The sequence below is a fragment of the Pongo pygmaeus genome, chromosome 15 (assembly GCF_028885625.2).
Source record: "Pongo pygmaeus isolate AG05252 chromosome 15, NHGRI_mPonPyg2-v2.0_pri, whole genome shotgun sequence".
In the NCBI taxonomy this organism is placed as follows: Eukaryota; Metazoa; Chordata; class Mammalia; order Primates; family Hominidae; genus Pongo; species Pongo pygmaeus.
The window spans coordinates 34072805-34088524 of NC_072388.2; the positions used below are offsets into that span (position 1 = coordinate 34072805).

A 15720-nucleotide genomic window follows, 5' to 3' on the forward strand; every position below is an offset into this window, starting at 1 on the left:
TGTCAACAAATTTGAAAACAAACACAAGAAGGAAATGCCTAGAAAAATAAACTTATTTAAACTGACTCAACAACTGGAATGCCTGAATAGTTCTACAAACTTTAAAATTCCCCATGAGTATTCCAACATAATTTGTCAAATGTCTTTCCTTTCCCAATTGTTACATATTCTGTTAACACACACCTTAAATCTGGCTGGAACCACTGCCAACACTGGACAAAAATGAAAACAAGTTTGTTTCTTTAACTTATGCTGACAAGGCTAATGCTGTCTCATGCTTTGTTTTACACATCACTAAATATGTGTGGGGGATCAAGATTATTTGCTTTGCCTAGAGAGCTCCCTGGCATGTGAACGCAGTGTGGCACTGAATAAAGAGCACTGACATGAGAACCAGGATGTGGGCATTTTATTCGAAGATCTACCACTTACTTGCTGAGACACCTGAATGGTCCCCCTCAGCTGCAAAACTCAATGTTGTTTACCTGTAAAAGTTAAGTGCCTTTGCCATCAAGAGCAAATGGTAGTTTTCATAAGATTTCTTTTCCACAAAATTTCTACATATTTGAGAACATGCACTTAGGGATTTCTAGCTATTTCATGTGAAATAGCTTTTTGTTCTTTTATTTTCCCTTTTTTTTCTATACTTTCCCTAAGAAATATCTGTCTTAATCAACTTTGACTTCAGAATGCCTTAGAGGACAAAACTAAGCCTTGAGGGTAAAAGCAATAAAAACCTCCCTTCTTATATCATAAACCATTTACTGATGATAGAGTGGAAGATAAAATAATTTTACTATAGTTTATTAATCAAATGATAGAAGAGTTTCAATCTATAATGAGTAATTTAAAAAATTATTCTGGTAACAGGAGTATAAGGGGAAAATAATTATTATGCTAAAAGTACCACAAACTAAAATATATAAAGAATAGAAAATACTAGAGGATAGATGTAAATTATATAAACTAAGTATAAACTTAAAAAATCTACATGAAGAATATATTTTAAATAGCTAATAATCAGTAATTTCTTTCTCTCTCTTTTTTTTTTTTTTAGGAGATGCGGTCTCTCCATGTTGTCCAAAGTGGCCTCAAACTCCTGGGCTCAAGCGATTCTCCCACCTCAGCCGCCTGAACAACTACAACTAAAGGTACACACCACTGTTCCCAGCTAAAAATCAGTATGTTTAATATTAAAGATAAAAGCCTTCCTTATAAATTAAAAATACTGAGAGGTATGTTACCTGACGAAATATCTCTGTCACAAAGTTTACATTACTTCTTTTAGAAGAAAAAACTCTGCGAACTATTTCAATGTCTGTGAGATGTTCTTCATCAATACTACAGAGACTAGATGAGCTAGGTTCTCGCTCCGTGAGAGTGCTTGTATTGGAATGAGACTGTTCGGGTTCTGTAGTTCTGTCTGCTTTATCAGCATTATCATTTTTGCTTTCTTCTCTGGATACTAAACTAGCAGCTGCTCTCTAAAATACAAAAAAAGAGAGAGAAACAATATCATAATCATTTAACTATGTATTTTGTCTTTTAATAGGTAATACTGACAAAATCCAAAACATTTCCCAAGTAATTTATACCACTGCTTAAACTCCGGGCATAGAGTTTCATTTAAAAGCCATTCTAAATAATTAAGTGGCAATGCAAGTAACTCAACATCTAAGTGACAGAGATACTCCAAAACATGTGGTAATTAATCATCTATCCACCTATAGTTATATATTCCTCTCAGTAAGTTTGCAGTTCAAACAAGTTATTAATTAAAGCTGGGTGGATGAATAATGGAATTAGAGACAGCTCAGACCTTCAAGAATAAGTAAATAACTTAATATCAGAATGTTTACCTAATAAAAATTTAAAGTTTAAAATTATCTCTATTTTACTATGGACAAAAATTTACACAAGTAAAAGCTTCTTAAACAAAACAAAAAACAAAGGAACAAAATTTATGACAGAAGTAGGAACAAAACTAAAAGAAAATATTAGAAAACTTGAGAGAAAATTCTATAATTCTAATAATGGAATTTTCACCAAGTCTGAAGATCAAGCCTAACCAGATAGATAGGGAAAAATTAAGTCTTAAGATGGTGATAAGCAAATTACTATATGGTAGAAGTAACACTATTCTGTGGTATAAATTACTTTCTGTTAAGTTATTCAATTTTTGGCCTCAGTTTTGTCATCCATAAAATAACAGAGTTTAAATAAATGATCTCAAATATACCTTTCCAACCAAAAACATTTATGATTTTCATCCATTACGTTCTAGGATCAGAAAGCAGATAGTTCTGCTTGAGAATTTTCGCACTTAATAGTTCTTAATACAGAAGTTAGAACAAAGTTTTGGAGGAAAACACACAATACAGTTTGCTATAGATAAATAAACTAAGAGGAATAAAAGTCACATTTTCTGAATTCTGATGAATTAAATACACGTTATACCTTTATCCTACTTATAAAAGATTTAAGGTGGTATAGAAAAAACACACATAGTTTAAGATTTTAAAAACTAAGAAAATCTGAGGAGAGGAAAATAAAAGTAGTAAAAATACTGTAATATAGACATGTTTAGAAAAATGTACGAGGGAAAATAGAAAATAAAAAAGAAGTATGAGAAAAAAGTAAACTGTTAAATCCAAAACAACAGTTTGAAATATTAGTTCCTCTACTGTATTGCTTTGTAATTTTATATCACATTTCTAGACTTGGCGTCTTTGTTGAAAAAGGGGGGAAGGGGGTGTGAAGAGGTCTTTTAATCTGCATTTTGTGAATGCCCCCAAATTAAAAAGGGACATTAAGGTCCTACCATTTGATCACAGTTCTTTTCACTTGTAAGATTTATCTGTACAATAGAGTATTTTTAGTATTGTATAATTAAAACATAGAAATAAGCTGAGACTGACATACTAATGAAATTATCTTCTATACTTCCCGTTTCATTTCTTTATTAAGAAATTTATTAATTCTATAATTAAAATTTGCATTTACAAAATATATTTATACAAATAAAATAGCACTATTATTTAAGTGTACTCTCCACCTAAGGCAACTGAAATCAATGGACTAAATCTCAAAAGCCATTTCTAACTTTAACAAGCCTGCCTCATTTGTGCATTACCTGAATATTCTTTGGCAAGACTTCACCTTCCATCCCAGGAATATGAGGTCCTGTATGCGGTTTTGGCTCCAGCCAGAAAGAAACCAGCCAACGAATGACAATAACACGAGCCTTAATGAAAGGCTCCTTTGTACAATAGATTGCTTCATTGGTTTCAGCATCTTTCTTTATCATGACATAATGTGGCTTTGGTCTCATCTGCGGGATGTCTGTGCAAAATAAAAGGAAAATGAAAACCAAAATAAGAAAGAAATTATGTTTAGAAAAAACCTACATTTTTAAATACTTGAGAAAATATTGTTATGCTACTCTGGTTTTAGAAGTAGCTTTAGTACAAAAATGACATTTCAAAATTTGCCAGATGTTTGCATGGAACTCAGAAGAGTGAACCATATATACCAGGATGATATATGGAAACATCCAGGATGATTTTTACATCCAGGATGATTTTTACAAAATATCAAAAAGTTCAATGAACCTACCTAAGTACAAAGAAGCTTCCAGAACCATTTAAAATAAATAAGAGCTCACACTTCAATTAACCTACCACTGAAACACATATTTTGAAGTCATACAAAATATGAGGTTTTACCTGAGCCTGTTAGTTGCCTAAACTTGGTATTAGGAACATCTTTCTGGGAAAGAGACAATTTACCTACGGACTACCAATACCTTCTATATATGGCAGAGATATGCTTCTAACCCAGGATTTGTACACAAGGCTCTAGGCTCAAGGCTCCAAGAGATATGTTGGCACAATAATTATTAAAAGTAATTGCAAAAACTGCCATTACTTTTGCATCAACCTATATAAATACTGGATGAAACATGGGTATGTAATTATTCACACAGAATTTGAATAAGACTAATACTTGATTGAACCCCCATATGGGGGGACCTTAAAAAGAAAATTTATAATATAGTCTAAGGATCATGCCAAACAAGAATTCAGTTTAATTTACAATCGCAAATATTTCTGGTGGGCTAACTTTTATAATTGATAAGATCCAGAGAACAAGTTTTTAAAAAATCTGTTCATTGTTGGCTGAGTGTGGTGGCTCATGCTTATAATCCCAGCACTTTGGGAGGCTAAGGTGGGAGGACCACTTGAAGCCAGGAGTTCAAGACCAGCCTGGGCAACATAGGGAGATCCCATCTCTAAAAAAAAAATAATTAGCCAGATGTGGTGGCGCATGACTGTTGTCCTAGCTACTGGGGAGGCTGAGATGGGAGGATTGCCTGAGCTCAGCAGTTCAAGGCTGCAGTGAGCTACAATCATGCCATTGCACTCCAGCCTCCTGGGTGACAGAGTGAGTCCCTGTCTCTTAAAAAAAAAAAAAAAATCATTCTCATTGAAAATTTCCTATTAATATAAATTTGCTTTCAGTATGAATCTAGGTATCATATCTATACCAACCAATACAAGTATTAAATATGATCAGTTTCCTGCAGTAACAAATGCCAGCTTTACAGTGAGAGATTATTTTACTCTTTTAAGTGTGATCTTTCAGAAAATTCCAAACATTACCTACCAAGTATAGGATGATATAAACTGTTTTCCTTACAGATGTTTGGAAAAATATAAGGCAAGTAATATTTCTTAAAATGTGAAAACAAAAATGAAAATCCCCTTTCTTGGTTTTCTTTGTTCTTCCATTCTAAACTTTTTACCTAAAAATAAATTATATAATTAGAATCATTCCAGAAGAAAGAATCTCTTAAATGCAAGTATTAGCAATTATAAACAAGCTTATAAAAGGTTGCAATACACTGAACTGTTAACACTAAAGATCATGATACATAGCATAAGGACAAATCTTTTAAATTGGTCTAATGTCAAACAAGTACATTATGTATATTTTTAAAAAACCTTAGAAGTATGCTTCAAAAAACTATGAAAATTACACAAAAGTTGGCCCTACTAATGACAAAAATATTAAAGTTCTTTCCCTTTTGCCCCTTCCTGAATAATTCAGCCTAAAAAACCAAACAAAATACATAAGCATATGTGGCAGGGGTGTGTGTATGTAAGCAGTAGCAGCAGTCAAGTGCAGACAATCAGAGCCTGAGCACAGGACGCAGGGCATCCATAAAGGGGGTACAGCAGAGGCAGTAACCCAGTGGGGACTCACAGTCTGAGAGGAGTGAGGAGGGTGTCCATGAAGTGGGAGAAGTGAGGACAGAAAGAGATACAGCAGTATAATATAGGGTATGAGAACTCTAAGAAGGTGATGAAGACATCCAATCAGGTGGTTGGCAAAGGCCCAGAGTGGGGTACTAGAACCCAACCAAGTTAAGGAGAATGTCTGCAGAGAAGGGCAATGGTGGCAATGGGAGATTGATTATACACAAGGGGGACTGACTAAATAAGTATATATACTAAGAATAATATGAGCCACATTTCTCATTGACAGGTAAGAGTTATAAATATGAAAAGGAAGAAACCAGAATGAACCCTGTGGTACTAGACTAAAATCTGGAAAATGGGTATGAATTAACATTATGATAGATAGACAGACAGAAATAGGGATTTGCGTGTGTCTGTGTCTGTGAATACAATTCTTCATTAAAATGAATGACAGCTCCTTAGAGAAGCAGCAGATTCCAGAGTGAGCAAGGAAGGTACGAGATGAACTTGGAACATCTTGTGGTGCCAGGAAGTAAGGAAGTGCTCAGACAATGACGGAAACAATTCAAAGGCATAGGATTCAGCTTGAAGGAACTTCCACTAGACAAATTTGGCACAACCTGAGCATCAATATTGGTAACTGTAGTAAATATTAACACATGAATTCACAGGAATGCATAAATCCATGTTGAGATAAATAAGTAAGTAAACAAACGGGGAGGGGAGAAAGCTTTTTCCTACAGTATGTAGCCAACTCTTGAAAGTAGAAGTAATGATGGAATTAATATCACCAGTTGGCCAAAAAGTGGAAACAACTCAAATACTCATCGGCTGATGAAGAGATAAACAAAATACTGTATGTGTATACAATATAATATTATTCAGCTCAATAAAAATGAAGTATCAATACGTGCTACAACATGGATACACCTTGAAAACATTTGCTAAGTAAAACAAGCTAGTCAATAAAGACTACATATTCTATGATCCTATTAACATGAAATGTCCAGAACAGGCAAATATACAGAGACAGAAAATCATTTCATGTTTGCGTAGGGGTGGGGATGAAAGGGTTGGGGGTAAGAGGACTGACTCCTAATGGGTATGTGGTTTCCTATTAGCACTAAAATTATACTGTGACGGCTGTGTAACCCTGTGAATATACTTAAAACACACTGAACTGTACGTTTTAAGTGAGTGAACTATATGAAATGTGCATATCTCAATAAAGCTGTTTTTTAAAAATTACCATTTGGTAACCCTCGTAATTACAAAGTCAAAAGCGTTCAATGGATGCTAAAACGTGTGAAATTTCTATAAGAAAGGGGGTATTTAGGTAGTTACACAGTACTTCCCCACAAAATACTTGTTGATTTTCCAGTGTAATACTTACTGATATTACACTGGAAAAGTCTGGCAGACGCTACCTTATCAAAGGATTAAAGCCAACAATGCTCATATATCAGAATTAGCTCAAAGTGGACCACAGACCTTAATGTAAAACATAAAACTATAAAACTTCAAGAAGAAAACATAGGAGAATATCTTTGTGACATTTGATTAGGCAAAGATTAGAAACAATTCCAAAAGTCAGATCCATTAAAAAAGTGGTATAGTGGACTTCATCAAAATAAAAAGCTTCTAAAAAGACTGCTATGAAAATGGAAAGATGAGCTACTGGGAGAAAATATTTGCAAAACATACATCTGACTAAGGACTTCTTTCTAAAACATATAAAAAGCTTAAACTTAATAAGACAAGCCAATTTAAAAATGGGCAAAAAAAGTGAACAGACACTTCACCCAAGATATATGGATGAAAAATAAGCACATAAAAAGATATTCAACATACCATTAGCTGTTAGGGAAATACAAATTAAAACCATAATGAGATATCATTATACATTCACTAGAATGGCTAAAATTACAAATTAACCGTACCAACTGTTGGTGAGGATGTGAAGCAATTGTATAAGTCTTACATATTGCTGGTGGAATGTAAAAAGGTACAGTCATTTGGAAAACAGCTTGGTAGTTTCTTAAATAGTCAATATATACCCCTACTATTTGACCCAGCCATTCTACTGTTATATGTCCACACAAAAACTTGTTTACCAATATTCACAGCAGTTTTACTTTAAATAGCCAAAAATTAGAGACCACTCAAATAACCATGAACAAACAACTGGATAAACTGGTGCATCCCCTACAATGAAATGCTATAAAAGGAGCAAACTACTGACACATACAAGAAGATAGACAATTCTCAAAATAATCAAACAGAAAACAAAGCAAGACAAAAAAAGTATGTACCCTATGATTATATTTACATAAAACTATGGAAAACACAAACTACTCTATAATGACAAAAAACAGATCAATGGATGTCTAAGGATAAAATGGTGGTGTAAGAATTCAAGGGGATGAATTACAAAGGGATCCAAGGGGCATGGTGGCTCACGCCTATAATCACAGCATTTTGGGAGGCCAAGGTGGGAGGATCACTTGAGCTTAGGAGTTTGAGACCAGCCTGGGCAACACAGTGAGACCTTATCTCTCTCTAACAACAACAAAAAAAGTTTTAATTCGCCAGGCTCGGTGGTCTGTAGTCCCAGCTACTTGAGAGGCTGAGGTGGCAGGATCACTTGAGCCCAGGAGGTTGAGGCTGCAGTAAGCCACAATTGGGCCACTGTACTCCAGCCTGGGTTACAGAGCAAGACCTTGTCTCAAACAAACAGAAAAACAAAGCAAACAAAGATCCAAGAAAATGCCTAGAGGTGATAAATATATACATTATCTTAACTGTAAAGGTTTCATGGATGTATACACGTAATAAAATTCATTAAACTGTAAATTTCAAATATTGCAGTTTATTGTGTATCAATTATAGTTCAATAAATCAGTAAAGCAATATTTAAAATCTATATGAACTACAAAAGTATTTTTTAAAGAAAAATTAGTAATAATAATGATGATCATAACATCTGCCCACTACAGAACACTTATGGTGTGCTGTGCATTATTTTATTCTAAGCACTTTGTACTATTTAGGCCTCAAGCACCAAAATGGTATCATTTTTATCTCTATTTCACAAATAAGGACACAGAAACACTAAGTGGTTATTAAGTAATTTGCCAATGGCCACACTATTAGTAAAACGTGGAATCAGGGTTCAAACTCTGGCAATCTAGTTTAGGGTCCAAATTAACTTTATAATGTTTGTTTCTGAGGTATGAGGAATTTTTGTGTTTGGGCCATTACAAGAAATATGCGAATAAAAGCATTTTCATCAGTCAATCGGGGTATGCACATTTCGTATCTAAAGGTGAATAGGTTACCTTGCAAAATACATGCACCTAGAAATTCAAAAGGTACAAACAGGTTTAAGTGTAAATTACATTTCTCCTAATCATTATCCTGCAGCCCACCTCCCTAGTTGTTACATATTGGCAGACTGATTCCTAAATCAAACAATTTTCAGCTTTTCATTTGAAGTATCACAACTGCTGATCACAAATGAAAGGATTAGATAATAAGCGCAACTGTCTCACATAAGAAGGTATACGCAAAGAGTCTACAAAAATGTCCCTCTCTAGATTCCTAAGAGTGTCATCATCCCTCCAATGATTTCAGAAAGAGATATTAACATCTTTTCAATAGCAAAAATTTGTCACTTCTTCTTCAAGAAAATAAGCAACTATATGCATCTACTATGTGACAGACCTGGAGCAGTCACTGTCTGCTGCTAAGGTTTCCACTACAGATGCAAGTAAAATATGTCCTTGTACTTTCTGTCTTTTTTATTGTGGCAGCCAAGGATGAATAGAGGAATACAGGAAAAAACACGAAGAGAGAATTTTTTTAACTCAGGAATACCCTTGTAAAGAGTGAAGAGTCTATTTTACTCCAAAGAAGAATCTAAAACTTGAGTTTACACGAGAAGTGTAGGAAATATCCCCTACCACCATCACTTGGTTGATTACACTTGTAAAAGCTTAAAAGCTAAAGCTAATTAAAAGCAAGCCATTGACCCTTCCCCTCCAACCTCCCCGACAAAAAGAAAATAAGCAAATATCTACTATGACAGAATAATGGTAAGAGAAAAGGGAATCACCCATATAGGACAGTAAGGAGTGTGATATCAAAGAAGATAACAAGTACCTGAATTACTATGTATTTTAGAAGTGCTTCAAGAAAATAGCTTGTGAGATCTTCTTGCCCTTTATCTCCTGATTGTGGGGGGACAAGAGGAGTGATTTCTTCTATAGTGACTTGAGCTATCCAAAGACAAAAGAATAGTATATAGTTACAAATTTAATAAAACAATAATATAACCAAATAAACTTTAACTGCAAAATGAGTATGCAATGAAAATTGCTTGCAAACTTTCTAATGACTGATCCTTGAAATAAATCTTAAGATCATCCCTGAAAGTTGATCACAACAATAAATTTTATTTTATTTAGTTATTATTTTTCTTATTATTATCATTATTTTTTTGAGACGGAGTCTCACTCTGTAACCCAGGCTGGAGTGCAATGAATGGCACAATCTCGGCTCACTGCAACCTCCGCCTCCCAGGTTCAAGCGATTCTCCTGCCTCAGCCTCCCAAGTAGCTGGGATTACAGGCTCCTGCCACTATGCCCAGCTAATTTTTGTATTTTTAGTAGACAGAGTTTCACCATGTTGGCCAGGCTGGTCTCAAATTCCTGATCTCAGGTGATCTGCCCGCCTCGGCCTCCCAAAGTGCTAGGATTACAGGTGTGAGCCACCGTGCCTGGCCACAAATTTTAACAATCAGCTGTTCTGTGAACCCTTGATTGAGAGAATGTGACAAAGGGATGGACAGACAAATAACACAGTGATTACAAGTATGTAACATCTCAGTTGAGAAAGAACTTCTGGTAATTTCAAATTCACATGAAGACTGCCCATTACAAAAATTCCATAAGATGACAAACATTAGTAATAATGCACTTATTTATCGAAGTACCAATCTGTTAACACTTACAAAATAAGAAAGTTTTATATTTTTTACTTTTCAGATGTTCAGAAAAATTCATTATAACAAATGCAAATGCAAGAAAGTCAACCCACAACTAGCTGAATTCTCTTAAATATTTCCTAATCTGAACAATTAGTACCTGGTAAACACATGTAGGTCCCTAAACCTAACTCTCAGTAAATATCAACCAACAAGCTCACAACAAAGGTAGATTTCAGTTTTTAAATAATACATGGTATGTTATTCTGCCACTCATTTTTAAAAATTATTCTTTAAAAATATAAACTTTAGGCTGGGTGCAGTGGCTCACGCCTATAATCCCAACACTTTGGGAGGCCGAGGCGGGATCATCTGAGGTCAGGAGTTTGAGACCGGCCTTGGCAAACATGGTGAAACCCCATCTCTACTAAAAATACAAAAAATTAGCCTGGCATGGTGGCACACACCTGTAATCTCAGCTACTTTGGAGCACAAGAATCACTTGAACTGGGTGGCGGAGGTCACAGTGAGCCGAGATCGCACCACTGCACTCCAGCCTGGGCGACAGAGAGAGACTCCGTCTCAAAAAAAAAAAAAGAAAAAAAAGAAAAAAAAAGAAAAGAGGTAAGAAAATACAAACTTTATCATCTGTACTCTGGACTTCCTGGACCACTGTCATCATACAGAAGAATACACTTTATGAAAGCTTTATTTTGTGAAGCTATAAAAATCCCCTTAAAATCCACTCTTCCCATAAAGACATCTTAGTCTCTGCTGGGGAGTATACAGAGACTCCATATTTTCCACGTCTTACAGACTAAAAAGCAAAGCTTCTATTCTTAAAAAGAGAAGGGGCAGAAGTCAGTCACAAATATATTTAAAATGAATAATAATTATTTTTAAAGTCATCCACAAAAACACGGATGAAAGAGTGGGTGTGGTGGTATGCATCTGTAGTCCCAGCTACTTGGGAAGGCTGAGGCTGGAGGACTGTTTGAGCCCAAGAGTTCAAGGCTACAGTGCATTATGATCGCACCTGTGAATAGCCACTGCACTCTAATATGGGCACCATAGCTTTGAGACCTTATCTCTTAAAAAAGAGTGATGAAAGAAAACCTCTCTATAATGAAAGACAGAGAAAAAAAATGCTTATAGAACATCTGTTAAGTAGACCAGACATAGTGGCTGACACCTGTGATCCCAACATTTTGGGAGGTTAAGGTGGGAGGACTGCTTGACTTTAGGAGTTTAAGACCAGCCAGGCAACATAGCAAGACCCCATCTCTACAAAAAATTTTAAAATGAGCCAGGTGTGGTGGATGGCATGTGCCTGTAGTCCCAGCTACAGACTTGAGCCCAAGAGTTTGAGGTCACAGTGAGCTGATCATGGGACTGCGCTACAGCATAGGCAACAAAGCAGGACCCTGTCTCACTCAAAAACAAAACAAAACAAAACAAAACAAAAAACTTCAAAATAACATAAAATGTAAATAAGCACGCATATGTAGCCTATTTGAACTGGCTCATTAATACATTTTATGCCAGCTTGGTACTGTTTCTAAAATTTTGTTCTACAAATATAGTTTTGCTTTACCACAAAATCTAAATTTAAAGAAATAAAAATTATAAATAGGTAGTACCTAACAGAGTACTTGTTCTGGATTGAACTACGCACCCTGAAAATTCATATGTTGAAAACCTAACCCCCAGTGTGGCTGCACTTGGAGACAGGGCCTTTAAGGAGGTAAAGTTACATGAGATCATGTGAATGGGCCCAACTGGCTGTTATTTAAGCCACCCAGTCTGGTTATTGCAGCCTCGGCTGACTAATGTAGCACTGTATATGACAATATTTGCTCATGAAAGAAGAAAGAAATCACTTTAGCTTATTTAAATAACAGGATTCATACACGAAGATGAGAATTAAAGAAGTAAAAAAAAAAAAAAAAATTGAATATTAGAAAAATCTGGCCGGGTGTAGTGGCTCACATCTGTAAACCCAGCACTTTGGGAGGCCGAGGTGGACCACTCACTTGAGGTCAGGAGTTTGAGACCAGCTTGGCCAACGTGGCGAAACCCTGTCTCTACTAAAAATACAAAAAAATTAGCTGGGCATGGTGGCACACACCTGTAGTCCCAGCTACTCAGGAGGCTGAGGCAGAAGAATTGCTTGAACCCAGGAGGTGGAGGTTGCAGTGAGCCAAGGCCACGCCACTGCACTTCAGCCTGGGCGACAGAGTGAGATTCTATCTCAAAAAAAAAAAAAAAAAAAAAAAAAAAGAAAGGAATATTAGAAAAAGTTAAGGTAAAAAGCACAAAGACTCACTAATGAATGAAAGCAAAAATTAAACATTACTGAAATTATAAATTTTTAAATAGCAATACTATATATGAAAATTTATAAAAATTAAATTTACATATAACATTTTCACAGTCATCTAGTGGACAAAATAAAACACACTTGTACTTCAATGTACATCCAAATTAACTCCAGGATACAAGGTGATATGTAATAATTAATGAAAAATGTTAAATGATCTGTATTAACCATAGGTTTTTGATGCTTATACCTCTGTGGCTTTACTGACTCTAGAGTGAATATGTCCTTCTCAGGGCTAGCCAGTTCCTAGAGACAGTAAGTGACTAGCCTGTGAGCATGCCTTTCATATTCAAACCAACCAGTCCAGAGCCCACACCGCTACCACCTCCTCCACATTCACATTCAGGGTGACTGCTCCTCTGTCCTAATTACAAAAGGGCTGCGTACCAGACAACTAGGGACAAGTCTTAACGCCCTACAGCCCACTGGAATTATTCAAACTAGCTAATCCTAAACTTGCTTAACCTGGGTTGCCTGTTTCTTCCCATAGAAACCATAATAAAGACTCTTGCCCATGTTTTTCCCTGTTCCCTCTGCCTCCTGACCAACTCTGTTGCTTCCCCCACGTAGCCCTTGTGGCATGGCATGCCCCTTCCTCTTGGGAACTGTGAGTAACAAACTATTATTTCAACAGCTTTCTTGATCTGCTGACTTCACCATACCTGAATAATAATAAAAGCTATGTTTTAAAGCATTGCCTTGGATTACCCAGTTAATGAATGCACAGACATTTGAAAAAATACACTAAGAGACTACATAGAAAGCTTAAACATACTGACAGATAACATCCCATGAATCTTACTTTCTTGAAGGTTGAGTGGAGGATTAATGAGATTATCTAAAGTTCGAGGTCCATGTTCAGACTGTGGTGCTGAAAATCCAGGGATTAAGCATGAAAACATCCAGAGCTGTTCTTTGCTACAGTTATTCTGAAGAGCTTGCAACCATAGTAAGAAAAGACGAACACCTTCCCGCCTAATCTAAAATAAAATAAAATGAAAATAGACAGTATTTTTATTTATAATGGAAATACTTTCTTCCTTTGAAAAACAAAGTTCTCTAGATGATGACAACAGAATGATACTTTCGAGAGGCAGGGCAGGGAAGGAAGGGGAAGTTGAGGAGGAGAAGAGAGACAGCGTCTATTGAAATCATTATTTGGAATACAAATGCACGGATTTTTAACAAGTATAGAATGAACTTGTTCTCTATTTAAAGCCATCAGGTAATTTTTATTCTGTAAGTTCCATTTATAAAAATTAGAAAATCTTTTCCTTCTTGTCTACTTCCCTCCTTGCCTATCTCCCATCACCACTAGTCTAAACCAAGAAGCAAGAAGAGAGAGAACAATGACTGTTAGTGGTGAGAATGAGTTTCGTAAAAGGAGGAATGGTTATGGGGATCCTGGCACACTGCGAATTCAATGTTCTTGCCCCTGAAAAGTTCTGAAATTATTAAAATTATTAAGTTACAATTAAATTATTAAAAATAAAATGATTTAATTTAAATAAAAATTATTTAAAACCTCTCTGAAATTATCTTATTTACTTATTATTTGATTCTAAGCTCCAAGATACCAACTTTGTTCTACTCTATTGAAGCATCTAAAACAATACCCTGTACACAGAAGACAATAAGTATTTTAATTGATTAATGAACATTCTCTCAGCATAAAAACAGTAAAAGAGAAACAGAGGAAAATTCAATCTCTGACAAGCAAAATACTTAGTCTTCCACTAACCTAACCTCACTGATAGCTTTGTAAATTACCTTACCAGAGCTTGTTCATGGCCACTGTCAAAAGGTATTCAACTGCTGTCACTTTCATGGTTCAGCCAGATAACACGAGAAAAGCTACAGGAAGGCTTATTCCTTTGTACTTTTATACCCAAGCCATGATGCCAAAAGCACCTGTAACAATGTTACTTTACCTAACCTACAGCAAGGTATTTTCAGAATGGGCAGCTTCTCTTACCACAGTACAATGACATATTGAAAAAGAAACAAAAGTGTTTATGTATATATGTATATCTCCCCTACTTCCCTCTACATCTAATAGTGGCTATGGTGGAATGAAGAATAATCTGTTGAATGACTAAATAATGTTTTTCTTCTGGGGACCATAAAGAGGAAAGATTGCTGGTGAATGAGTCCATTGAGTGGCAAAGTACAACAGTTTTTTCAATGTTCCCAGTCAACCTAGAATGGTTTGTCAAACAAACTCTTGCTACGTTTTTTTTGTTTTTGTTTTTGTTTTTAAGATAGAGTCTCACTCTGTCGCCCAGGATGGAGTGCAGTGGCGTGATCTCAGCTCACTGCAACCTCCGCCTCCAGGGTTCAAGCAATTCTCCTGCTTCAGCTGCCCAAGTAGCTGTGAGTACAGGCATGTGCCACCATGCCCGGCTAATTTTTGTATTTTTAGTAGAGACAGGGTTTCACTATGTCGGCCAGGCTGGTCTCGGAACTCCTGGCTTCAAGTGATCCACCCACCTCAGACTCCCAAAGTGCAGGGATTACAGGCGTGAGCCACCGCACCCAGCCTCTTGCTACATTTTAAGGGAACTCACTTCAATTAAATAAACTGAAGACAATTCAAAGATCTTTAGGAAAAAGCTTAGGTAGGAAAAGTGTTAACAGGTGGCAGGTGTGTTCTACTCAGTATTTTTAAAGTCATGGAAAATAAACATAGTTGTACCTTTAAGGAGTTTCCTGTGTGAAGTAGCTTCTTTAAAATCAATCCTGAAAAGAAAATATGATTTTAAATATTCACATCTTATCTATTTGTAAATGTCAGAGTTCTCGGTCGGACTTGAAAACACTTTTAAATAAGTCCTTGGCAACCTCCAAATTATTCTTGGTGACCTTTATATCCTTCTGGCCATACTTGGGATCAGAAGGGCATATAAAAAGAATCACCTTTTCAACACATGCTTTATTGCAATTAAACATGATTTATTTTATTAACAAAACCTAGGCCCGAAATTGCATTTAACACAACAATCTATTATAAATCTCTTACTTAGACTAAGAATAAAATACTTTTATCACTATCCAAATGAAATCCACTATAGAAAATTTTCATTTAGTTAACCAC

General features: G+C 35.7%; 1 protein-coding gene and 1 pseudogene across 6 annotated transcripts in view; one reads left to right on the forward strand and one right to left on the reverse strand.

Annotated features, from left to right (window-relative positions):
- RALGAPA1 (Ral GTPase activating protein catalytic subunit alpha 1) overlaps window positions 1–15720 on the reverse strand; it is a 277595-nt gene that overhangs the window by 214875 nt on the left and 47000 nt on the right. For all 6 annotated transcript variants that reach the window (XM_054447718.2, XM_054447717.2, XM_063651535.1 and 3 more), the window contains exons 5-10: window positions 15322–15365; window positions 13429–13606; window positions 9423–9538; window positions 4666–4804; window positions 3134–3342; window positions 1245–1484 (exon numbers count right to left, since the gene is read on the reverse strand). In XM_054447718.2, the coding sequence (XP_054303693.1) occupies window positions 1245–1484; window positions 3134–3342; window positions 4666–4804; window positions 9423–9538; window positions 13429–13606; window positions 15322–15365 (926 nt within the window). The remainder of the gene's footprint in view (window positions 1–1244; window positions 1485–3133; window positions 3343–4665; window positions 4805–9422; window positions 9539–13428; window positions 13607–15321; window positions 15366–15720) is intronic.
- LOC129013435 (small nucleolar RNA SNORA31) lies at window positions 8963–9099 on the forward strand (annotated as a pseudogene).